The sequence below is a fragment of the Ovis canadensis genome, chromosome 11, assembly GCF_042477335.2.
Source record: "Ovis canadensis isolate MfBH-ARS-UI-01 breed Bighorn chromosome 11, ARS-UI_OviCan_v2, whole genome shotgun sequence".
In the NCBI taxonomy this organism is placed as follows: Eukaryota; Metazoa; Chordata; class Mammalia; order Artiodactyla; family Bovidae; genus Ovis; species Ovis canadensis.
In genome coordinates, this window is record NC_091255.1 from 9,316,428 (window position 1) to 9,343,502 (window position 27,075).

Here is a 27,075-nt window from a genome sequence, read left to right on the forward strand (position 1 = left end):
TACCTTGAATAGTCAAAGCAAATTTTAGAAAGGAAAACAGCTGGAAGAGCCAACCTTCCTGACTTCAGACTATACCAAAAAGCTACAATAATTGAGACAGTATAATACTGTCACAAAACCATACATATAGATCAATGGAACAAGATAGACCAGAGGTAAACCATTCACTTTTGGTACCTTATCTTTGACAAAGGAGGTAAGAAAGTAAAGTGGAGAAAAGACAAGTTCTTCAATAAATGGAGCTGGGAAACTGGACTTAAATTAGAACATTTTCTAACGGTACTGCTGCTGCTACTAAGTCGCTTCAGTCTTGTGTGACTCCTTGCAACCCCATAGATGGCAGCCCACCAGGCTCCCCCATCCCTGGGATTCTACAGGCAAGTACACTGGAGTGGGTTGTCACTTTCTTCTCCAATGCATGCATGCATGCTAAGTCGCTTCAGTCATGTCCACAGGATACTCTAGGCAAGAGTACTGAACTAGGTTGCCATTTCCTTATCCGTCCTAATGGTATAAACATAAATAAACTCAAAATGGATTAAATATATAAATGTAAGAACAGAAACTATAAGACTCTTAGAGGAAAATATAAGCTTAACAAACATTGACATAAATCATAGCAAAATCTTCTTTGGCCCACATTATAGACTAATGGAAATAATAATAAGTAAATGGGACTTAATTAAAGCAAAAGAAACTATGATCAAGATGAAAAGAAAGCCTTCAGAATGGGAGAAAATAATTGCAAACAAAGCAACTGATAAAGGATTAATTTTCAAAATGTGCAAACAGCTCATGCAGCTCAATATCAGAAAACAAGCCCCAATCAAAATATAGCCAGAAGACCTAAACAGACATTTCTCTAGAAGACATCTGTAATGGCCAACAAGAATATCAAAAGATGTTCAACATTCCTTATTATTGGAGAAATGCAAATCAAAACTTCAATGAGGTATCACTTCATATCTGTCAGAATGTCCATTAACAAAAAATCTAAAAACAATAAATGCTGGAGAGGATGTGGAGCAAAGGGAACCCTCTTGTACTGTTGATGGGAATGTAAATTGATTCATCTGCTATGGAGGAAAAACTAGAAATAAAACAATAGTGTCATGATGTATTGAGTCATTTCAGCCATGTCTGACTCTGTGTGACCCTATGGGTTATAGCCTGTTAGGCTCCTCTGCCTATGGGATTCTCCAGGCAAGAATACTGGAGTGGGTTGCCATGGTCTTCTACAGGGGATCTTCCCAACCCATGGATTGAACCCACGTCTCTTAAGTCTCCTGCACTGCCAGGCCGGTTCTTTACCACTAGTGCCAGTATGACCCAACAATCCCACTACAGGGCATATATCTTGAGAAAACCATAATTAAGAAAAAACGTAACTGAAAGAATATGAAAAATAATATATATATATATAGTGTATATGTAAATGAATCACTCTGATATACATCAGAAACTAACATAACATTGTCACTCATCTATACTTCAAAATTAATTAAGCAATTAAACATATATTATATTAAAAAAAAGACATACGTACCCAAATATTCATTGCAGCACTATTTACGATAGCCAGGATATGGAAGCAACATAGATGTCCATTGTCAAATGAATGGATAAAGAAGTGGTTCATATATACTATGGAATATTACTCAGCCACAAAAATAATGAATTTGAGTCAGTTGAACTGAGGTGGCCAAGCCTAGAGCCCATTATACACAGTGAAGTAAGTCAGAAAAAGAAAAACAAATATCATATATTAATGCATATATATGGAATATAAAAAAATGGTAGTGATAAACCTATTTGCAGGGCAGGGATAGAGACACAGATATAGAGAATGGACTTGTGGACACAGTAGTAAAAGAATAAGGTGAGGTGAATTCAGAGAGTAGCTTTGAAATATATACATTACCATGTGTAAAACAGATTGCTGGTGAGAAGTTGCTATATAATAACATAGGGAGCCCAGCCTTATGTTCTGTGGTGACCTAGAGAAGTGAGATGAGGGGATGGGAGGGAGCCTCATGAGGGAGGGAATATATGTATGCTTGTAGCTGATTCACATTGTTGTATGGCAGAAAGCAACCCAAAGTTATAAAGCAATTACTCTGCAATTAAAAATAAAAATTAAAAAAAGAGATAATTCCAAGAAAGACAATAGTATGAAATATCTTTCTAATCATATATTGACTTATTTTCAGGACATAATTTATCCTTACTCTGTGAAAATTCAAGGTTAGTCCACCTTAATTAACATACTAAAACTTGTCTTAGAAAAGTATTTCTAGCTTAATGTCACTTAATTCAATCTCTGATTCGCAGGCTTTAACTCTGCATCTCCACTTATTTGGTGTCCAAAGAGAACAATGTCTCCTAAGAAGAGCTTGGTGGGACACAATGGCATATAGGCACCAAAAGAGCAGACAGATCATCTTCTTAAAATTCTTCCACGTCGGTGTCCTGGGTCCCACTGGTTGGGTTAGAATCCTTGATGTCAGTTTTTCAAAGAAATTAAAAATAGTAAATGTCTGGAAAGTATTTAGAGGATAAATCCTTTGGTTCATTCTTCATGCTATTGCATGCAAGGTAATTATTTAACATTTATCTCTCATCATGTACTTGACCCTATGGGCTCTTGTTTATCAAGAGCTGCTATCCTCTAGGACATACTCAAATGCCCATAGTGATCATTGGGCAACATAAATAAGTGAGATAGGTGAGGTGTGATGGAAATGGTGGGGACATTTGGAGGCAGTGTCCTGGGTATCTCTGGAAGGGTGTACAAGATAAATCAGGTGATGCTTGCCTCGAGGGGAGAAAACAATGGGAATCAGGGAAAGGAGAGACAGGATACAAAATTCACTTTGCACTCTTGTGCTTTTTGGTATTGTTTTAAATTTATAAGTAAAAAAAAAAAAGGATTTTTAAATTGAAATAACATACACTTTGGACAATCACATCAAATGCTACATCTTGGATGAGGTACAATGGTTATGATGTGGGCCCAGGAGCTAGTCTAGAGTAGCTTCCCATAGAAATAGGAAGCTAAATTACATTTGCAATCTTAAATTTTCTAGTAGTGAAAAGTTACATGTAAAAAGAAAAAAAAAAAACAGAAAAAAATAAGAACATATTTTGTTTAATCCTATATATCCAAAATATTACTTCAATATGCAACCTATGCAAAAGTAATAATGAGATGTTTGACTTCACTTTTTTATAATGTCTTTGAAATTCGGTATGTATTTTACACTCAAAGAACATATCAATTCAGACTTGCTGCATTTCAGGTATGCAATATCCACATGTGACTGCCTTATTGGACAGGGTACCCTAGTCAGTGTTCTTTTCTAACCTATTCTTTCTCATAGTTTCATATTAAGGATTGAGCAAACTGGGCAGCTGTTGGAGAAGCTAGACTCAGGAGCACTAAACACCCCAGGAATAAATTAGGAGCATGGTATTAGTAAGTTGTATCTGCTTCCCACCTGCATACACAGTTCACTATCTGTTCAGGTTTTTATTTGCCTCTCCTTTTATTTTTTAGTGATTCATATAGTAAAATTTATGAAGCAACCATGCATGAAAGTAGACATATGACAGTCACCTAGGCTGGTGTTTAGAATCTACTGTCCTTGAAGCTCAGATATGCATTGCCTAGCACTATTCACTAAGGATGTATAACTCCCTGTTATCTAAATTATAAACTTTTTAATACTCCTCCTAAGAAGTTGGCTGAATCTGAAAATCATGAAATAAAATGAGAAGATAAATTACATAAAAGTGGGAAACCTTTTTTCTCACAGGTATATTGGTGAATACAAATGGGAAAACTCCCATGTGCTGCTATCCCACTGCTTCTTCTCCGCCCAGGAATAGATAGCCTTTGTTTCATACATGAAAGCCATTTATTTTGTATTAATTAAAGCATTAGTTAAACTGTCTTGTCACTTAACAACTGTGCAGTTTGCATTTCATATTGTCCAGTTTTTATGTGTTTTGCAATTTTCAGTGGCTCTGCAACCATAATGAACCTTTCCTGTGACATGGAAGGAAGACTTAAGGTCTTTGGCTGATAAGTAAATATAATCCACAAGTCAAATTCAAGGACGACTTGCACAATCCAATATTTTATTGGATTCATACTGTTGTCATTGACTGCTGTAGCCCCTAAAAAGTGAGGGGTGACTGTGAAAAAAAAGACACCAATTTCTAGAAACAGAATGGGTCCTTTCTAGAAACAGGCAGTCAAGACAGTTAGGTTTTCTGACTAGAGGTCGCATCTAGATCTACGGTGATGAATGTATCAGCATCAATCTCATCTGTCAAGCCTATGTGTCTGTTGCTGTGCATGCATTAACAACTTGATCCTTGCTGCTGCCTTGAGAGACAGATATATATATATATATATATATATATATATATATATATATATATATATATATATTTTATTATCACCATTTTGATGAAGAAACTGAGGCTCAGTGAGGGCAAATATGTCACAGAACTGTGAGTGTCAGAGATGGTAAATGTGAAATAGCCCATGTGGACTGCATACACTGGCTTTGAGGAGAGAGAGATGACTTCTATTCAGGAGCACCAGTGATGTTTCCAAGAGGAGCTGTCACTGAAATGAGCCTTGGGAATGGGCCTTGGGGATGTCCATACATACTTAGGATAGCAGAGACCTGGGGATGGGAAAATATAAGAGGTGCAAAAGGGAATGGAAGAAAGAACTAGTATTCCTAGAGTGACTGAGACAGGAGCAAGGGTGGGATGACATGGGGAACCTGTGACCGAGGTGTGACAGACTTCTAGCTAATGCCTTACACAGATCATCTCCTTTTATTGTTTGTAAAATCTGTGACGTTCTCTCCATTATAGATAAAGAAAACATAGGCTCGGAGATGTTCAGGGATTTTTTGAGGCTGCACAGTCAGCGAGCAAAGAAGGAAAGATTTGAGGGCATATCTGTCCCACTCTTTCCAATATACTGTGAAATTATGTTAGAAAAGTACACTTTTCTTAAAAAAAAAAAAAATTCCTTTGATCTATATTTCTGTCTTTGTGCCAGTACCATACTGTCTTAATGACTGTGGCTTTGTAGTAGAGCCTGAAGTCAGGCAAGTTGATTCCTCCAGTTCTGTTCTTCTTTCTCAAGATTGCTTTGGCTATTCGACGTTTTTTGTGTTTCCATACAAAATAGAAAGCCCAGAAATAAATCCACACACCTATGGACACCTTATCTTCGACAAAGGAGGCAAGAATATACAATGGAGTAAAGACAATCTCTTTAACAAGTGGTGCTGGTGAAATGGTCAACCACTTGTAAAAGAATGAAACTAGATCACTTTCTAACACCGCACACAAAAATAAACTCAAAACGGATTAAAGGTCTAAATGTAAGACCAGAAACTATAAAACTCCTAGAGGAGAACATAGGCAAAACACTCCCCGACATAAATCACAGCAGGATCCTTTATGATCCACCTCCCAGAATACTGGAAATAAAAGCAAAAATAAACAAATGGGATCTAATTAAAATTAAAAGCTTCTGCATAACAAGGGAAACTATAAGTAAGGTGAAAAGACAGCCCTCTGAATGGGAGAAAACAATAGCAAATGAAGCAACTGGCAAACAACTAATCTCAAAAATATACAAGTAACTTATGCAGCTCAACTCCAGAAAAATAAACGACCCAATCAAAAAGTGGGCCAAAGAACTAAATAGGCATTTCTCCAAAGAAGACATAGGGATGGCTAACAAACACATGAAAAGATGCTCAACATCACTCCTTATCAGAGAAATGCAAATCAAGACCACAGTGAGGTACCACTTCACACCAGTCAGAATGGCTGCGATCCAAAAGTTTATAAGCAATAAATACTGGAGAGGATGTGGAGAAAAGGGAACCCTCTTACACTGTTGGTGGGAATGCAATCTAGTACAGCCACTATGGAAAACAGTGTGGAGACCTCTTAAAAAAATTGCAAATAGAGCTGCCTTATGACCCAGCAATTCCACTGCTGGGCATACACACCGAGGAAACCAGAATTGAAAGAGACATATGTACCCCAATGTTCATCGCAGCACCGTTTATAATAGCCAGGACATGGAAACAACCTAGATATCCATCAGCAAATGAATGGATAAGAAAGCTGTGGTACATATACACAATGGAGTATTACTCAGTCATTAAAAAGAATACATTTGAATCAGTTCTAATGAGATGGATGAAATTGTAGCCGATTATACAGAGTGAAGTAAGCCAGAAAGATAAACACGAATACAGTATACTGACACATATATACGGAATTTGGAAAGATGGTAATGATGACCCTGTATGCGAGACAGCCAAAGAGACACAGATGTATAGAACGGACTTTTGGACTCTGAGGGAGAGGGAGAGCATGGTATGATTAGGGAGAATGGCACTGAAACATGTATACTATCATGTAAGAAACGAAGTGCCAGTCTATGATCAATACAGGATACAGGATGCTTGGGGCTGGTGCATGGGGATGATCCAGAGTGATGATATGGGGTGGGAGGTGGGAGGGGGATTCAGGATTGGGAGCTTGTATACACCCGTGGTGGATTCATGTCAATGTATGGCAAAACCAATACAGTATTGTAAAGTAAAACAAAGTTAAAAAAAAAAATCCCTGCTGCCATGTCCTGTTCTGCTATACTGATTCTTCTGATTTGCCACATTTCTGTATCTCTCTCTCCTCTCTAATGCTTATCATTATACAAACGACCATTGCCACCACTGCAAACCCTCTTCTCCCTCTTCCCCAGTCTTTGACTAATAGAAATAAATCTAAAAATCACCAATGAGTAAAAGCCCCAAATAAATATTTCAGTGGTTGACAGTACCTATTAGAATCTCATCTTAGAGATGATATGATAAATACTGCAATAATAACAATATCTCAGAAATATATGGCCCAATTTTATGCAACTGATATTATATTTCATGGCTCCAAAGCATCATTTACATGAGCCAATTTGGATCCTTAATATAGTAAAATGCCTACCGAAGGAAGGCTGTGCAGTGTGTGTGCGCTGTGAAGGTGAAGATTATTTGTAATGGATCCTAAAATTATCTCTCTGGGTATTCAGGATGGGGAAGCAAATAGTACCTTTCAATTTCAAATGAATGACTCAAAAGTTATTTGTACAATTGATGTAGCTGATACTAGAAGAGCATATTCACAGATGAATTTGAGCAAATTAAAGGCAGTGCTATGCTCCTGTTTTCTATAGGGAGAAGGCCATCTTAAACCCAGAGGGCCAAAAAGAAATCATCCAATTCTTTCACACATGCCTTCCCTGTTCTGCTTCTATCATCCTACCAACTGAAAACTTATGCAGATTTCTTTTTAATGAGGTGATCTCAGAGCACCTTTCTATTATGCGACCCCCTACTGGTGACTCAGAAGGTAAAGGATCTGCCTATAATGAGGGAGACTGGGTTTTCATCAACCTCTGGGTTGAGAAGATCCCCTGGAGAAGGGAATGGTTACCCACTCAAGTATTCTTGCCTAAAGAAATCCATGGACAGAGGAGCCTGTCAAGCTACAGTCCATGAGATTGCACAGTGTCAGACACGACTGAGTAACTAATATACCTTTTTTAAAAAGAAACTGTAATAGGGCAAAACCTATTTTTACTAGTTTCTTCTAACTGTCCCCCCCCAACCTACACACACAAGAGGAATTCTCCTCATCTTTGTCTCTGACATACAATCATTCAACCATTATTTTAAAAATCTCACCTCCCCAAAGTCTCTATAATCTGTCCCCTTCTCTCTACATGCTGATACATAGTTCTGTTCCTATATCCCTACATTTTATGTTGTTATTTCCTTTCTACCCCTCACTCACTGCCTAATTTAAACATTTATTTTACTGTATTTTCTCAAATCTCAGATGTCATAGATTTTTTAAATGCACCATGATTTTATGTCTCACAATGAAAATAAAAAATAATACAAATAAATTTACAAGCACCATCATTATAGAACACATCACAAACAGATATTAAAATATGAAAAGAAAATGTATATCTTTAAAATTGACACACAGTTTCTCAACTAAACACTTAGAATTGTCTCCTAATTGCTCATAGGGCGAGAGCAGCCCCTACACAATCAGACAATGAGTTGTGTCTCCTTTTCCTCTGACTCGAGGTGGTAATGAATCAGGTGTAATGTAAACGATGGGAGTTGCAGATGAAGTTTTGCTCACTCATCCATAGCTCACCTCTGTTGTGGGTGCCTGATTCCTAACAGGCCATAGACATACTGGTCCATGGCCTGGGGTTTGGGGACTCCTGCTTTATAGACATGGTGATGAAGCTGTCTTGTCCAGAATTCCCATGGCATCCTGTCTAAAAATACATACATGCTGCTTTGTAATTATCAGCCTATGAATTCCCCTCCAAGGACTATGAGGAATTTTAGGACAGGCTTCATGTCTTATTCACCTCAATACTCCAGGTCCTTGGCACAGGGCAGGTCCTGGGCTAGATACTATTGAATCCAGATGAGGACTGTATGGTGCTCATAGCTTCTGGTAACAGCAACTAGAGGGCAGCTTGGAACCATTCGGTTCAATCATTTGCTCAACTATGTTTGACTCTCTGTAATCTCATGGACTACAACAAGCCAGGTCTCCCTGCCCATCTGCAACTCCTGGAGCTTACTGAAACTCATGTCCATCGAGTTGGTGATGCCATCCAACCATCTCATCCTCTGTCGTCCCCTTCTCCTCCCACCTTCAATCTTTCCCAGCACCAGGATCTTTTCAAATGAGTCAGATCTTCCATTAGATGGCCAAAGTATTAGAGCTTCAGCTTCAACATCAGTCCTTCCAAAGAATATTCAGTACTGATTTCTTTTAGGATAGACTGATTGGATCTCCTTGCAGTCCAAAGGACTCTCAAGAGTCTTCTCCAACACCACATTTCAAACGCATCAATTCTTCGGTGCTCAGCTTTCTTTATAGTCCAACTCTCACATCCATACATGACCACTGGAAAAACCATTGCTTTGACTAGACGGACCATTGTTGGCAAAGTAATGCCCCTGCTTTTTAATATGCTAAGTTGGTCATAGCTTTTCTTCCAAGAACTAAGCATCTTTTAATTTCATGGCTTCAGTCACCATCTGCAGTGATTTTGGAGCCCAAAAATATGAAGTCTGCCACTGTTTCCATTGGTCCCCCATCTATTTGCCATGAAGTGATGGGACCAGATGTCATGATATGTTTTCTGAATGTTGAGTTTTAAGCCAACTTTTTCACTCTTCTCTTTCACTTTCACCAACGGGCTCTTTAGTTCTTCTTCACTTTCTGCCATAGGGTGGTGTCATCTGCATATTTGAGGTTATTGATAGTTCTAGCAATCTTGATTCCAGCTTGTGCTTTATCCAGCCCACTAGGAATTGCTGTTCTCCAGGAATATAGGTTGCAGAGATTAAAGGAAGCCAGCCTCCTGTGGGCAAACTGGCTGATAGCCTCACAGGCTATAAAGCTCCACAGGCGCCTCACTATTCTGCAGGACCTCCTTTGAGGATGCTTCTCACATCTCCCTGTCCCTGGTCAGCCCACTCACTATGTGTTTCCAGGTGGCTGCCTCAGAACTTTAATAGGAGCCAAATGCTCTTCCCAGCTTTCCATCCAGGGCAGAAGGGGGAGGCCAAAGAGAGGGGAAAATATTCCTCCTTAACATCTCCATTCTCATTTCTAATAAAAACAGCCTTGCCATGAACTGCCTGAAGTATAATTGCTTCACTTTGAAATACAACAGGTAGCAGCATCAATATTTGATTTTTTATAAAAGGCTGTTTGAACACTTTTAAATATTAAAGGTAAAGGCAAAGACTCAGATTGCCTTTTCATCTTAGCAGCTGAAGCATTTTAAATGAAAAAATGATGCTAATGAGCAGAATAAGACTGCCCAGCAAATGGTATCAGGTTACAATAAACCAAAATCATTTTGAGGTGGGAGAGGGGAGCAAGGGGTGGCAAGCAATATCTGCACCAGGAAAGTTTTCTGTTCATTATCTCTTTAATGAGAGATATACAGTGGAACCCTGCCAGAGTAACTTACTTCTAGTTCATTGTGGGCTGTTTAGCTCCATCAGTGAGTGGTCTGGGACAGGATCTGAGGAAACCTCACAAATTAACTACACAACTTCCTAAATAATGAGCCCAATATGCCAATTTCCAGTGATCAAAATAATGCAATTCAATAAAGCACAGTTCTTTTTGTAAGGAAATACACTTTTAATATGGAGAACTGCAGAGTCCTGGTCCTCCTGAGATAACTACGGGCCGGAGTTAATGAAGGCATGGAGCTGTACTTACTATCTGGAGATGTCCCATGGGGTTTGTGTGGCAGAGAGTATCTTTCAAGGACTATAAATTCCTTCATTACATTTCCATTACTGCATCAATGTGGCAATCTCTGATTTACTTGTAAAAAGAAGGCTGGTTATTCCTAAAAGTTAGTATTTAATGCTAATGAATGCTTGCAAGTCAGATAGCTGTGTCTGTGCGTGTGTGTGTCTTGGGCTCAGGCAATCCACCAGGAAAGTCAGGAAGCTGTGAGGGCTCTAGGAAAGGTTTCAAGGGGCTGAGTTGACTCAAGCCAGACAGACAAATACATACCTGGAAAAGTCAAGAATATATAGTCTGAGAGCCCTAAAATCATACTTGAATAAAGAAGCTGAGGTTACTACTAGGTAAGTAGTATCAAGAGCGAAATCTAAACTGAAGATGCATGGAATCTTTTACTTAAGGTAAGTGAAACTCAATCAAAAAACAGGAGTGCTGGATGGGAAAAGAGTGCAGGATCTAGGTTGGGAAGCAAGAAAAGATGCTTGGAATTCATACTGATTTGGAGTTGCCCATACAGTGTATGAAGAACCAGGCACTTAGTGGTGATGGGGGCAAGGGCAACCCAGCCCAGTGAGTATCTTTTTAAGAAGTTCCACATTCAGTAGCTCGTTTAAGAGCAAGGGCTTCATGGTCAGGCTTGCTTGATTCTATAATCTACATTCAAGAGTGAAAAGATAACTATTTGATTTTAAATACAGAAGTAGATGGAATAAATTTTTCACAAGTCTCCTTGCAGGAGTAGTTGATCCTCTGACATGCTGCCCAATCATATTAGGAAGCTCTGATTTGGAGGGGAAAACCAGATATGAGAGCTGAGTTCACTAGTATCCTTCTGCTTGGCTCTAGGGGAGAGGACAGGTAACATAGAGGAAAGAGAACAGCTCTTAAAGTCAGGTTCAAGCTGATTTATCTGTTCTTAGCTGGGTGGTATTGGGCAGGTTGCTCAACTTATCTGAGGCGTAGTTTCCTTAAATGGCATTTAGTTTGTTTGGCAGTCTATCCATTTCAAAGGAGATTGGAAGATAAATAAATAACAGTTTGCTAATTTTTGCTTTTTTCTTTTTATTTCTCTAAAACCAGAGAGAAGAAAAAATAAAAATCATAATTCTTTCCCATGAAGCAATTCTTACCTTGAGAGGAACTTACTTAGGAAATAAAGAAAATGAAAGAGAAAGTGAAATCACTCAGCTGTGTCTGAGTCTATGTGACCCCATGGACTATAGCCTACCAGGCTTCTCCGTCCATGGGATTTTCCAGACAAGAGTACTGGACTGGGTTGCCATTTCCTCCTCCAGGGGATCTTCTCCACACAGGGATTGAACGTGGGTCTCCCACATTGCATACAGATGCTTTACCATTTGAGCCACCAGGGAAGCCCCAATTAAGATTGCTATTAATTCAAATAACTTGGAAGTAAATTTGTGGAAAAGGAATATTTCAATAAGTCAAAGGGTTGTAATAATAATACATTAATTGGGGTGTTTATTTAAGGCGAGAAATTGATTATGCCAAATTCAAATTATTGCCAGAAGTCCCTGATAGGCAACACTGGCAATGCCTATCAACTTTTCTTGTCCTTGAAATGAGATTTTCCTGGTTGTCTAGAAGTTATGGGAGGTGGCTTGACAAAGATTTCCCAGATTTAATTTTAAAAATATATATCTTTTTCAGTTTTTGATACTTATCTTGGTCTTTACTAAATTCAACTAATGTACACTGGATATTTACTATCTGTAAGTTTGTTTTATATGTTATGTCATTTAATCATCATAATGATTAGATGAAGATTGTTTAATTATGACACTACATTTTTAAAGATGAAAAAACTGAGGCTCAGGTAGGTTAAGAACTTAAACAGAGGGACAGCAAATAACAGGAGAAGGGAGCACCATATTCATGCCTATGGATGGATTCCATGTCTCCCTTCTTTACTGTATTTCATTTCTCTTCCTCAGTGATTTCTGGATTTGATCCTCTTAGATATTTAAATAATCTTTAAATTTGGGAATAAGTTTAGGTTTAGGGAAGAGTTGCAAAGAGAGAATAGAGAGTTATTGTATCAGTTTAGTTAGGTTCAGTCGCTCAGTGGTGTCCGACTCTTTACGACCCCATGAATCGCAGCAAACCAGGCCTCCCTGTTCATCACCAACTCCCGGAGTCCACTCAGACTCATGTCCATCGAGTCAGTGATGCCATCCAGCCATCTCATCCTCGGTCGTCCCCTCCTCCTCCTGCCCCCAATCCCTCCCCGCATCAGAGTCTTTTCCAATGAGTCAATTCTTCGCATGAGGTGACCAAAATATTGGAGTTTCAGGTTTAGCATCATTCCTTTCAAAGAAATCCCAGGGTTGATGTCCTTCAGAATGGACTGGCTGGATCCCTTTGCAGTCCGAGGGACTCTCAAGAGTCTTCTCCAACACCACAGTTCAAAAGCATCAATTCTTTGGCGCTCTGCCTTCTTCACAGTCCAACTCTCACATCCATACATGACCACAAGAAAAACCATAGCCTTGACTAGATAGACCTTAGTCGGCAAAGTAATGTCTCTGCTTTTGAATATGCTATCTAGGTTGGTCATAACTTTCCTTCCAAGGAGTAAGTGTCTTTTAATTTCATGGCTGCAGCCACCATCTGAAATGATTTTGGATCCCCCAAAAGTAAAGTCTGACACTGTTTCCCCATCTATTTCCCATGAAGTGATGGGACCGGATGCCATGATCTTTGTTTTCTGAATGTTGAGCTTTAAGCAAACTTTTTCACTCTCCTCTTTCGCTTTCATCAAGAGGCTTTTCAGTTCCTCTTCACTTTCTGCAATATGGGTGGTGTCATCTGCATATCTGAGGTTATTGATATTTCTCCTGGTAATCTTGATTCCAGCTTGTGTTTCTTCCAGTCCAGCATTTCTCATGATGTACTCTGCATAGAAGTTAAATAAGCAAGGTGACAATATACAGCCTTGACGTACTCCTTTTCCTATTTGGAACCACTCTGTTGTTCCATGTACAGTTCTAACTGTTGCTTCCTGACCTTCATACAGATTTCTCAAGAGGCAGGTCAGGTGGTGTGGTATTCCAATCTCTTTCAGAATTTTCCACAATTTATTGTGATTCACACAGTCAAAGGCTTTAGCATAGTCAATAAAGCAGAAATGGATGTTTTTCTGGAACACTCTTGCCTTTTCCATGATCCAGCAGATGTTGGCAATTTGATCTCTGGTTCCTCTGCCATTGCTAAAACCAGCTTGAACATCAGGAATTTCATGGTTCACATATTGCTGAAGCCTAGTTTGGAGAATTTTGAGCATTACTTTACTAGCATGTGAGATGAGCGCAATTGTGCAGTAGTTTGAGCATTTTTTGGCATTGTATTTCTTTGGGATTGAAATGAAAACTGACTTTTTCCAGTCCTGTGGCCACTGTTGAGTTTTCCAAATTTTCTGGCATATTGAGTGCAGCACTTTCACAGCATCATCTTTCAGTATTTGAAATAGTTTATCTGGAATTCCATCACCTCCACTAGCTTTGTTCACAGTGATGCGTTCTAAGGCCCATTTGACTTCACATTCCAGGATGTGTGGCTCTAGATGAGCAATCACACCATCATGATTATCCGGGTCGTGAAGAACTTTTTTGTACAGTTCTTCTGTGTATTCTTGCCACCTCTTCTTAATATCTTCTGCTTCTGTTATCCCCACCCACATTTCTTTAATGTTCACATATATAACCACTGTACACTTGTCACAGCTAAGAAATTAACATTGGTTCATCACTACTACTAAACTATAGGTTTTATTTGGATTTCATCAGATTTTCCACTTGTGCCATTTTTCTGTTACAGAATTCAGTCTAGGATCAGTGCAGTTCAGTTGCACAGTCATGTCTGACACTTTGCAAACCGTGGATTGCAGTCTGCCGGGCTACCTTATTCATCACCAACTTCCAAAGCTTGCTAAATTGCATGTCTATCAAGTCGATGTTGCCATCCAACCTTCTCACCCTCTGTCATCCTCTTCTGCTCCTGCCTTCAATCTTTTTCCAGCATCAGAGTCTTTGCAATGCATCAGATCTTCGCTTCGGGTGCCCAAAGTATTAGAGCTTCAACTTCAGCATCAATCCTTCCTGTGAATGTTCAGAACTGATTTCCTTTGGGATTGACTGGTTTGATCTCATTGTTTTCCAGGGGACTGTCAGGAGTCTTCCCCAACACTACAGTTAAAAAGCATCAATTCTTTGGCTCTCAGCTTTCTTTATGATTCAATTCTCACATACATACATGACTACTGGAAAAACCATAGCTTTGACTAGGTGGACCTTTGGCAGCAAAGTAATGTCTCTGCTTTTTAATATGTTGCCTAAGTTTGTCATAGCTTTTCATCCAGGAACAAAAGACTTTTAATTTCATGGCTGCAGTCAACATCTGTAGTGATTTTGGACCCCAAGAAAATCAAGGTATCAAAGTTTCCATTGTTTTTCTGCCTATGTGCCATGAAGGAACAGAACAAGATTCCATGATTTTTGTTTTTTGATTGTTGAGTTTTAAGCCAGCTTTTTCACTCTCCTCTTTCACTTTCATCAAGAGGCTCTTTAGTTCCTCTTCACTTTCTGTCATAAGGGTGGTGTCATTTGCATACCTGAGGTTATTGATATTTATCTGTGAAATCTTAATTTCAGCTTATGCTTCATCCAGTCTGGCATTTCACATGATGTATGCTGCACATAAGTTAAATAAGCAAGGTGACAGCATAGCCTTAACATACTTGTTTCTCAATTTGGAACCAATCTATTGGGATTGTAATAAAAATTGTCATTTTCCAGTCCTGTGGCCACTGCTGAGTTTTCCAAATTTGCTGGCATATTGAGTGCAGCAGTTTCACAACATCATCTTTTAGGATTTGAAATAGCTCTAATTCCGTCACCTCCGTTAGCTTTGTTCATAGTGATGCTTCATGAGGCCTAAAGGACTTTGCACTCCAAGATGTCTGTTTCTAGGTGAGTGATCATGCTATTGTGGTTATCTGGGTCATGAAGATCTTTTTTGTATAATTCTTCTGTGTATTCTTGCCATCTCTTCTTAATAGCTTCTGCTTCTGTTAGATCCATACCATGTCTGTCCTTTATTGAGCCCATCTTTGCATGAAGTGTTCCCTTGGTATCTCTAATTTTCTTGAAGAGATCTCTAGGTTTTCCCATTCTATTGTTTTCCTCTCTTTCTTTGTATTGGTCACTGAGGAAGGCTTTCTTATCTCTCCTTGCTATTCTTTGGAACTCTGCATTCAGATTGATATGTCTTTCTTTTTCTCCTTTGTCTTCAGCTTCTCTTATTTTATCAGCTATTTGCAACACCTCTTCAGATAACCGTTTTGCCTTTTTGCATTTCTTTTTCTTGGAGATTGTTTTGATCACTGCCTCCTGTACAATGTTACAAACCCCTATCCATAGTTCTTCAGGCACTCTATCTATCAGATCTAATCCCTTGAATCTATTTGTCGCTTCCACTGTATAATTGTAAGGGATACGATTTAAGTCATACTGAATGATCTAATGGTTTTCCCTACTTTCTTCAATTTAAGTCTGAATTTGACAATAGGGAGTTTATGATCTGAGCCACAGTCAACTTCTGGTCTTGTTTTTGCTGACTATATAGAGCTTCTCCATCTTTGGATAAAAATATATAATCAGTCTCATTTTGGAATTGATTATCTGGTGATGTCCATGTGTAAAGTCATCTCTTGTATTGTTGGAAAAGGGTTTTGCAATGACCAATGCATTCTCTTGGCAAAACCTTTTTAGACTTTACCCTGTTTTATTCTGTACTCCAAGGTCAAACTTACCTGTTACTCCAGGTATCTCTTGACTTCCTACTTTTGCATTCCAGTTCTCTATGGTGGAAAGGACATCTTTTTTTGGTGTTAGTTCTAGGAGGTCTTGTAGTTCTTCATAGAACCATTCAACATCAGCTTCTTCAACCCTAGTGGTTGATTAGCATCATTGTTTTTGAGATTGCACCAAAGTACTACATTTTGAACTCTTTGTGGACTATGAGGACTAATTCATTTCTTCTAAGGGATTCTTGCCCACAGTAGTAGATATAATGGTCATCTGAATTAAATTCACCCATTCCATTTCATCTTAGTTCACTGATTCTTAAAATATTGATGTTCGCTCTTGCTGTTTCCTGTTTGATTGCTTCCAATTTACCTTGATTCATAGACCTAACATTGCAGGTTCCTATGAAATATTGTTTTTTACAACCTTGGGCTTTACTTCCATTAACAGTCGCATCCACAACTGGGCATTGTTTTCACTTTGATTCAGCCTTTTCATCCCTTCTGGAGCTATTTCTCCACTCTTCTCCAGTAGCATATTGGACACCTACCGATCTGGGGAATTCATCTTTCAGTGTCATGTCTTTTTGCCTTTCATACTGTTCATGGGGTTCTCAAGGCAAGACTACTGAACTGGTTTGTCATTCCCTTCCCTTCTGCTCCCTTCCCAGTGGACCACATTTTGTCAGAACTCTCCACCATGACCTGTCTATTTTGGGTGACCCTACACAACATGGCTCATAATTTCATTGAGTCAGACAAGGCTGTGATCTAAGTGACTATGAGTTTTAATTTGTTTCAATTTCATTTGGGAGATGATTAGCATAGGGATAAATTTAAAGGCTAATCTTTTTGTATGCTGTACTCACTTGTAGAGATAAACTAGGTTTTTGCCTTTTTTTTTTTTTTTTAATTTTGGTTTTGGTAGAAGTGATTCTGAAAACTTATTGCAAATGATAGTTTCATTTTGTCTAGGAATGTTGGTTTGCTTTTACCGTGACAATGAAGGTTTGAAATTGGGATTCAGCTTTCAAAAGTAACTCTCCATCACTGTCTTCTTTCAAGAGTGGAAAATTTCAAGACAGTTTTGGGCTCTAGTATTCACTGCACCAAACATTTCTGAAGATTCCACACTTGCCTATAAATAAGACATTCCATCATTTTTAAAATGTCAAATCTTCCGATAAATTGAATTTCATAAAATATTGCTCTATTGATCTTAGTGCATATCTTTCTATCGAAAATTTCTGACTGGGACTTTTCTGTTGTGTACTTACACAGATAGCGACATTTATGATGTCAGGTCCTTGACTCAAAATTCAGAGTCTGGCATTACAACAAATCCAAACTGATCATAGGGACATTTTCCTCACTGCTGCCACATTAACTTTGTAGTAAAATTTCTTTAATGTTTTTAAAATAATGTAGAGATGAGCCTTGTGAGTCTACACTGTGGTTAGTACATAGAACATAGTGGGTATGTAATTTGTGCTTCCTTTTGTCTTAGAAGAAAAGAAAGTCAAACTTGTCTCAGAACTCAACTTTGAGAGATCATTGCATTTAGAAAAAGGCTATTGAGGAAAACTGATGACAGGACCAGACTGAACAGGGAAAATTCAAAACAAACTGTTTCTTTCCACAACAACTTTCCCAGGGCTGCTCTCAAAATAGTCTGCAGTTATGTGCAGGTTCTTTTTATTTTTTTATTTTTAAAAGAAAATAACATTTTCATATCTTTATAATGAATGCCATCTGTTCTTGCCATTTGTTAGGGCAACTCAATGAGAAAATATTATTTGGATTGTTGTTGTTATTCAGTCACTCAGTCATATCCAACTCTTTGTGATCCAATGGACTGTAGCACACCAGGCTTCCATCCCTGTCCTTCACTTTCTTGGAGTTTGCTCAAACTCAGGTCTGTTGAGTCAAACATCCAACATCTCATCCTCTGTTGCCCCCTTCTCCTCTTGCCCTCAATCTTTCCCTACATCAAGCTCTTTTCCAGTGAGCTGGCTCTTTGCATTGGGTGGCCAAAGTATTGGAGCTTCAGCTTCAGCATCCATCTACCAATGAATATTCAGAGTTGATTTCCTTTAAGATTGACTGGTTTCATTGCCTTGCTGTCCAAGAGATTCTCAAGAGTCTTCTCCAACACCACAGTAAGAAAGCATCAACTCTTCAGTGCTCAGCCTTCTTTATGGCCCAAATCTCACATCTGTACATGACTACTGGAAAAGCCATAGTTTTGACTCTATGGGCCTTGTCAGCAAAGTGATATCTATGCTTTTAATATGCTGTCTAGTTTTGTCACAGCTTTTCTTCCAAGGAGCAAGTGTTTTTGTTTGTTTGTTTTGATTTGATTTGTTTTTTAATTTCATGGCTGCAAGTCACTGTCTACAGTGATTTTGGAGTCCAAGAAGATAAAATCTGTCACTGTTTCCATTTTCCCCCATCTATTTGCTCTGAAGTTATGGGACCAATTACCATGATCTTCATTTTTGTCCGCTGAAGTTTAAGCCAGATTTGTCACTCTCCTCTTTCACTTTCATCAAGAGGCCCTTTAGTTTTTCTTCAGAAAGTAATATCACTTTTTTAGAGTGATATCATCTGCATATCTGAGATTATTGATATTTCTCCCAGCAGTTTTGATTCCAGCTTGTGCTTCATCTAGCCCAGCATTTTGCATGATGTACTCTGCATATAAGTTAAGTAAGCAAGGTGACAATATATAGCTTTAACATACTCCTTTCCCAATTTTGAACCAGTCAATAGTTCTATGTTCTGTTGCTTCTTGGCCTGCATACAGGTTTCTCAGGAGGCAGGTAAGGTGGTCTGGTATTCCAGTCTCTTTCAGAATTTTCCACAGTTTGTGTGTGTGTGTGTGTGTGTGATGCACACAGTCAAAGGCTTTAGCGTAGTCAATGAGACAGAAGTAGATGTTTTTCTGGAATTCCTTTGCTCTTTCTATGATCCAATAGATGTTGCCAATTTGATCTCTGGTTCCTCTGCCTTTTCTAAGTCCAGCTGTATATCTGGAAGTTTTGTTTCACATACTGTTGAAGCCTAGTTTGAAGTATTTTGAGCATTACCTTGAAAGCATGTGAAATGAATACAATTGTGCAGTAGTTTGAACATTCTTTGGCATTGCCTTTATTTGGTATTGTAATGAAAACTGACCTTTTCCAGTCCTTTGGCCACAGCATTATCTTTTAGGATTTGAAATAGCTCAACTGACTAGTATTAATATTTAGCTTGTTCATAATCTTTTAAAACGGTGAATGGCTTTCTTTGGGATAATACCCCAGGATCCATTGGATGCTAAAGGGATGGGAGCACTAAAAGGGGAGTTTTGCCACCATTAGCCAAAATGTGTCCTTTATCCAACATACTATGCTGTCTCCATGCTCTTTCTTCACTGGGGTGGACTCGTGCTTCACGGCAACCTCAAGAGCAAACTCCTGTGGGTGGCCCACACATAGATGTGGGATTGCAACCACACAGCTGTACTCCAGGGGACATGCAGCTAAGGAAGAAAAGCTGAAATCACTTCTCACAGTTGCCCAAGAAATGAACTGACACCCCTGTGACTGTCCTTGTAAACTCATTGCCTACAGAAGATCTAAATGGACAATGAATGTTCTTGCAATCAAGATGCAAATAGCTTTAAGCTTTAGTATCTGGGGACTTTGTGGGCACATACACATGAGGGTTGGGCCAGGACAGAGTCAGAGTTGCCCCCCATAACACCAACAGCAGGTTCAGATCCATGATTGTTGCAATCCTGAGATTAGACTTCAATTGAATCTATACTGGTGGCCTGGTGAAAATAACACCTACAGTCAATTGCTGGTAAATCATAGTTAAGGTGGGACTGAGAGAAGTCCCAACAATAGTATAATCTGAGAGCTCACACAAGTGAAAGGTGACAACAGAATATACCCACAGTTGAACAGCTCCACAAAAGGAATACTCAGCACCTTCCCTCCCAGTTGGAGCCCCAGTTTCACCTACCTATCACTGCAGATCAGAAACACAAAGAAACTGATATGAAGGCTTCTACTCCAAAAACTAGGGAGCAGAACCCACCCCTGACAGGGCAGTGACAACCACATAGTGAAAGAAGAGGCCCTTCTCAATGCCCAGAGCAAGCTTGGGTCACAATATGTCACGCCTCCTACAAAGGGGATAATGGCCAGCATAGACTGAGTAAAGAGGTGGCAGGCATATCATTAAAAACAAAAACAAAAACAAAAACACCTCACACCAAAAAATATTAAACCCTACACAGATGTGTTCCCACATAAAATAGTCTTCCAAGGAAGTCTGAAGATCTGATATCAGGCAGAGCAACCCCAGAGCATTTAACATTGAAGACAAATAGATCCTGAGTGCACGAACTCCACAGGGCTGGGCGAAACAGAAACTCTGCTCTTGGAGGATGCACACAAAGTCTCATATACACTGGAACCCAGCACAAAGCAGTATCTGCATAGGAACCTGGGCTACACCTACCTAAGGGTCTTAGGGGTTCTCCTGGACAGGTGACAGTCAACTATCACTCACTGCGAGGGCAAGGACACTGGTAGCAGAAGCTCCAGGGGATATTGATCAGAGTGAGATCTCCTAGAGGTCCACATTTCAGCACCAAGACCAGGCCATCCCTAAACCTACAGGCTCAAGAGCTAGAAAGCTTCAGACCAAAAAACCACCAAGACAGGAACACAGCCCCACCCATCAAAAGACAGGCTGCCTAAAGTCATACATAGTTCACAGCCACCTCAAAAACACCATTTGACACTTCCTGCCTATCAGAGGGACAAGATCCAGTTCCACCAATGAAAGGGCAGAAACCAAGAAGCCTACACAAACCCCTGGATCAATCTCACCTAGCAGGGAGAAGACATCAGAAGAAAGAGGAATTATGATGCTGCAGCCCATGGAAAGTAGACCGCAAACACCAAAATTCAGACTAATGAGTCAACAGGGAAATATGCTTCAAACAAAGGAACAAGGTAAATATGTGGAAGAATAGCCAAATGAAGCAGAGATAGGCAATGTATCCGAAAACAAATTCAAAGAAATAATAATAAAGATGATCCAAAATCTCAGAAAAAAATGTGAAAGCACAGAAAGTTACAAGATACAAGAAAAGTTTAACAAAAAGTTAGAAAATTTAAAGAACAAACCAACGGAGGTAAACAATACAATAACTGACATGAAAAATATACTAGAAGGAGTTAATCGCAGAATTACTGATGCAAAAGAATAAGTGAACTGGAGACAGAGTAGTAGAAATCACTGCCACAGAATAGGATAAAGAAAAAAGAAAAGAAAAGAAATGAGGACAGATTCACTCAGAGATTTCTGGGACAATATCAAACGCATTAACATTTGCATTATATTGGTACCAGAAGGATAGAGAAAGAGAAAGGGTCTGAAGTAGTTATAATCAAAAACTTCCCTAATGTGGGAAAGAAAATAATCAGTCAAGTCCAGGAATTGCAGAGTCCCATACAGGATAAACCCAAACAGAAACAAGTTAAAACACATATTAATCAAGCTAACAAAAATTAAACACAAAGAAAAAATTATTAAAAGCAGCAAAGGAGCGGTCAGAATCTGGGGGAGTCAACCGCGCCACCTATCTCTGGCAGCCTGCAGTGGTATAAAGGAGGTGGCAGGAAACTGGTGTTTGGTCGAATTCATCACTCTTATAGTCGCGTGGGGGTGTTCACAATCAAAATTAACAAAGTAAAAAACAAACAAAACACCAAGATGTCTGTTGATCCAATGACCTATGAGGCCCAGTTCTTTGGCTTTACACCACAGACTTTCATGCTTAGGATATACATTGCCTTTCAAGACTACCTGTTTGAGGTGATGCAGGATGTTGAACAGGTTATTCTAAAGAAGCTGGATGGCATCCCAGACTGTGAGATTAGCCCAGTCCAGATTCGCAAGTACACAGAAAAGTTTATTTACTTCATGAAAGGACGTTTTGATAACCTTTTTGGCAAAATGGAGCAGCTCTTCTTACAGTTGATTTTGCAGATTCCCCCAAACGTCTTGCTTCCAGAAGATAAATCTCAGGAGACACATTCTTACAATGAGGAAGAATTCCACTTTCTCCAAAAAGAAATTGAACAATTACAGAAGAAGTATAAGACTGAATTGTGCACTAAGCAGGCCCTTCTTGCAGAATTAGAAAAGCAAAAAATCGTTCAGGCCAAACTCAAACAGACATTGTCTCTGTTTCATGAACTTGAAAATGTTGGCAGAGACCATGGGGCTAGTGATTTTAGGGAGGGCTTGGTGTTCCTGATCCAGAACTCTGGAAAACTCCGGAATATCAGAAAGAATGTGGAAAAGGAAAGCAAACGATTGAAAATATCTTGATTTTTTAATAGGAAAAGGAGTTTCTCAAAAGGTGGACTGGTACGGGATTTATATCGATGATATTCTTAATCCTAGTGAACTGCATAATTTGGGGATGGTTTCTTTTTTCACGCTTTCTTATATTTCACATCCTCCTGTTTTAGTCCAGTCTCCTGAAGCATCTATGTTTTATGTTGAACTAATCTTTGAAGCATCGGTGCTTAGAGGTCTGTAATGGGTGGAAAGGGATTCTTGGTTCATTAAGAACCCATTTGGGGACATGACTGAAGAAGTTAAGCTTTCCCTGGCCATTCAAAGATATTTGTAAAAGTTTTACCTTGGTCATCAGTTCTTTATAACCTTGACCTTTTTGACTTGCTCTTTGGATGAAACGAAATGACACAAAGGTTAAGTGGGTGTCTTCTTTACTAACCAGCCACCACATTGTGGGACAGCCAACACAGACTGCTTGTTCTTGCCCAGCAAGTTTTCTTCTTACATGAGGAAGTTAATAACTAGCTGAAAGAAGCAAGTAGCAGAAAAAACAACCATGACCTTTAGAAAGAAGAAAGAAGTTGTTTGTTTCCAAGATAAATCCTTGATGATGTTAAAGAGTTTAATGTCTTAGAGCCCAGCAATGGAAGACATGGGACAAAAAATGAATCATCTTACTGGCATAGAAAAGGAAGCCTGGAACATACTGAATTGCAAAGATTATAAAAACTGACTATTAGGTATATGTACCATTTTTTGTGTGTGGTCATATTTCAGTTAGTTTTGGATTCTGTCTTTAACCTAATATTTAATAAACTTATTTATTCACAGTCATAGAAAGTCTGAGTGATAAATTTTAGCTGTATTTTGTGCTTAAATTCGATGGAACTTAATATTTCCTTTTGTAACTAATCCATGTAAAATGTTAGATCACCCATGGAAAGGGGAGAAATGGCAATAGCTGCTCCTAAGGTATTACTTGGCTTCCATGTCTTCCTAAAGAAGAGAATTTGAAGTTTTTCCTTTATATAGAAGTGTAACTCAGGGTATTCATATTTGCAATTAAATATTCATCAGTATATTAAAAAAAAATAAAAGGAGCAAGGGAAAAATCAGCTAATAACATACAAGGGAATCCACATAAGGTTAACAGCTGAACTTTCAACAGAAATTCTGCAGGCAAGAGTGGAGTGGCAGAATATATTTATAGTAATGAAAGAGAAAAACCTACAACCAAGAAAATTCGGTACCACCAGATGAGCTTTCGGAGAAGGCAATGTCACTCCACTCCAGTACTCTTGCCTGGAAAATCCCAGGGACGGGGGAGCCTGGTGGGCTACCATCTATGGGGTCACACAGAGTCAGACACAACTGAAGTGACTTAGCAGCAGCAGACCAGCTTTGCAACAAATGCTAAAGGAACTTCTCTAGTCAGGAAATACAAGAGAAGGAAAAAACTTATAAAAACAATTAAAATGGTAATAGGAATATAAATATTGATAATTACCTTAAATGTAAATGGATTAAATATTCAAACCAAAAGACACAGAATGGCTCAATGGATACAAAAATAAAATCTGTATATACGCTATCTGTGAGACCCATTTCAGACCCAGGGACACACACAGATTGAAAATGAGGGGAGAGAAAAAGATATTCCATGCAAATGGAAGTCAAAAGAAAGTTGAAGTCGCAACACTTTTATCAGACTAAATAGACTTTAAAATAAAGACTGTTAAAATAGAAAAAGAAAGGACACTACATAATGATCAAGGGATCAATCCAAGAAGATATTAAAATTCTAAATAATTATGGACCCAACATAGGAGCACCTCAATACATAAGCTAAGTCATATCCGACTCTGCTTGACCCCATAGAAGGCAACCCACCAGGCTTCCCATCCCTGGAATTTTCCAGGCAAGAACACTGGAGTGACTTGCCATTTCCTTCTCTAATGCAGGAAAGTGAAAAGTGAGAGGGAAGTCACTCAGTCATGTCCAACTCCTCGCGACCCCATGGACTGCAGTCTACCAGGCTCCTCCGTCCATGGGATTTTCCAGGCAAGAGTACTGGAGTGGGGTGCCATCGCCTTCTCTGACCTCAATACATAAGGCAAAGGTTAATATGTAATGATAATATATATACATATAAATGTATATAATAATAATGTATATAATAACTCTAATAATAATAAAACAAATCCATAAAAGGGGAAACCAACAGCAACACAATAGTGGATGAGTTTAACACCCAACTTGGGCCAATGGAAATGTCCTCCAGGCAGAAAATTATTAAAGAAACACCAGTTGCAAATAATACAAGACTTAATTGATATCTGAGTAGACTTAATTGATATTTAAATACACTTAATTGATATTTACAATATATTTCATATAGAAGTAGCAAAACATGCTTTCTTCTTGAGAGCACATAAAACTTGCTTCAGGACAGATTACATCATGGGTCACATAAAAAAGATCCTTGAAATTTAAGATAATTGAAATCATCTCAGGGATCTTTTCTGGCCACAAAGCTATGAGGTTAGATATCAGTTACTGGGGGAAAAATAAACCTTAATGATCACAAACACATGGAGGCTAAACAGTGTGCTACTAAATAACCAAGAGATCACTGAAGAAATCAAAGAGAAAAAAAAAAAAACCTAGAGACAAATCACAGTGAAAACATGATGAACCAAAATGCATGGGATGCAGTAAAAGCAGCTCTAAGAGGAAAGTTAATAGCAATACAATCCTACTTCAAGAGGCAAGAAAAATCTCAAATAAATAACCTAACATTATAGCTAAAGCAATTAGAGAAAGAAAAACAAAAACCCAGTTAGGAGAAGGAACAAAATCCTAAAGTTCAGAGGGTGGGATGATTTGGGAGAATGGCATTGAAACATGTATACTATCATGTAAGAAACGAATCACCAGTCTATGTCTGATGCAGGATACAGGATGCTTGGGGCTGGTGCATGGGGATGACCAAAGAGATGTTATGAGGAGGGAGGTGGGAAGGGGGTTCATGTTTGGGAACGCATGTACACCCATGGTGGATTCTTGTCAATGTATGGCAAAACCAATACAGTATTGTAAAGCAAAGTATAAATAAAAAAAGATAAAAGAAATGAAGGAAACAACAGCAAAGATCGGTAAAACTAACAGCTGGTTTTTTGAGAAGGTAAGCAAAATTTATTAACTGTTACCAGGCTTATCAAGAAAACAAGAGAGAAGACTCATATCAATCAAATTAGGAATAAAAAAAGGAAAATTTTCAGCTAATACCACAGAAATGCAAAGGATCATAAGAGACTACTAGAAGCAACTATATGTCAATAAAATGGACAACTTGGAAGAAATGGGCAAATTCTTAGAAAAGTATAACTTTCCAAGACTGAACCAGAAGAAAATAGATCCTATGAATAGATCAGTCATAAGTACTAAAATTGAAATGGGGATCAAAATCTTCCAACAAGCAAAAGTTCAGGGCCATGTGGCTTCAAAGGTAAATTCTATCAAATATTTAGAAAAAAACTAGCATCTCTTGTTCTCAAACTCATCCAAAAAATTTTCCAAAGACAGAACACTCCCAAACTTATTCTATAAGCCCACCATCACCTTGACACCAAAATGAGACAAAGACATCACACACAAAAAAATATAATAATAATACAGGACAATATTACTGATGAAAATAAATTTAAAAATCCTCAACAAAATTGTAGCAAGCATAGTCCAAAAACACATAAGAAGGATCATGCATCATCATCAAGTTGTGTTTATCCCAGGGATGCAGGCATTCTTCAAAATCCACAAATCAGTCGACATGATATACCATGTTAACAAACTGAAGATAAAAACCATACGACCATCTCAATAGATGCAGAAAAAGCTTTTGACAAATTTCCACACCCATTTATAATAAAAACTCTCTGGAAATGGACATCGAGGGAACCTACCTCAACATAATAAATGCCATGTATGACAAACTCACAATCAACACTATTCTCAGTGGTGAAAACCTGAAAGCATTTCCTCTAAGATCAGGAATGAGACAAAGATGTTCACTCTTGCTACTATTGTTCAATGTAGTGTTGGATGTCCTAGACATGGCAATAAGAGAAGAAAAAGAAATAAAATGGATTCAAATTTGAAAAGAAGATGTAAAACTGTCAGTTTGCAGATGTCATGATCCTATACTTAGAAAAGCCTAGAAGTGCCACCAGAAAATTTATAGAGGTGATCAATGAATTTAGTAAAGTTGCAGGATACAAGAGTAATGCACAAGAATCTCTTGCATTCATATATACTAACAATGAAAAATCATAAATTGGAATTAAGGAAACAATTCTACTTAGCATTGCAACAAAAAGAATAAAATGCCTTTGAATAAACTTTCCTAAAGAGACAGAAGACCTGTATGCTGATAACTATAAGACACTAATGAAAGAAATCAAGGATGA

General features: G+C 38.5%; 2 protein-coding genes across 4 annotated transcripts in view; one reads left to right on the forward strand and one right to left on the reverse strand.

Annotated features, from left to right (window-relative positions):
• Window positions 1–27,075, reverse strand: part of CA10 (carbonic anhydrase 10) — an 836,053-nt gene that overhangs the window by 212,007 nt on the left and 596,971 nt on the right. The window lies entirely within an intron of this gene.
• Window positions 22,016–22,688, forward strand: LOC138414608 (protein MIS12 homolog). Its single transcript, XM_069542360.1, has one exon. It carries the CDS (start codon window positions 22,016–22,018, stop codon window positions 22,634–22,636), a length of 621 nt encoding a protein of 206 aa, XP_069398461.1. The 3' UTR covers window positions 22,637–22,688.

Excerpts from the sequence above, each read along its gene's own strand:
- LOC138414608 (XM_069542360.1), top strand. The coding sequence starts at position 22,016 with ATGTCTGTTGATCCAATGACCTATGAGGCCCAGTTCTTTGGCTTTACA.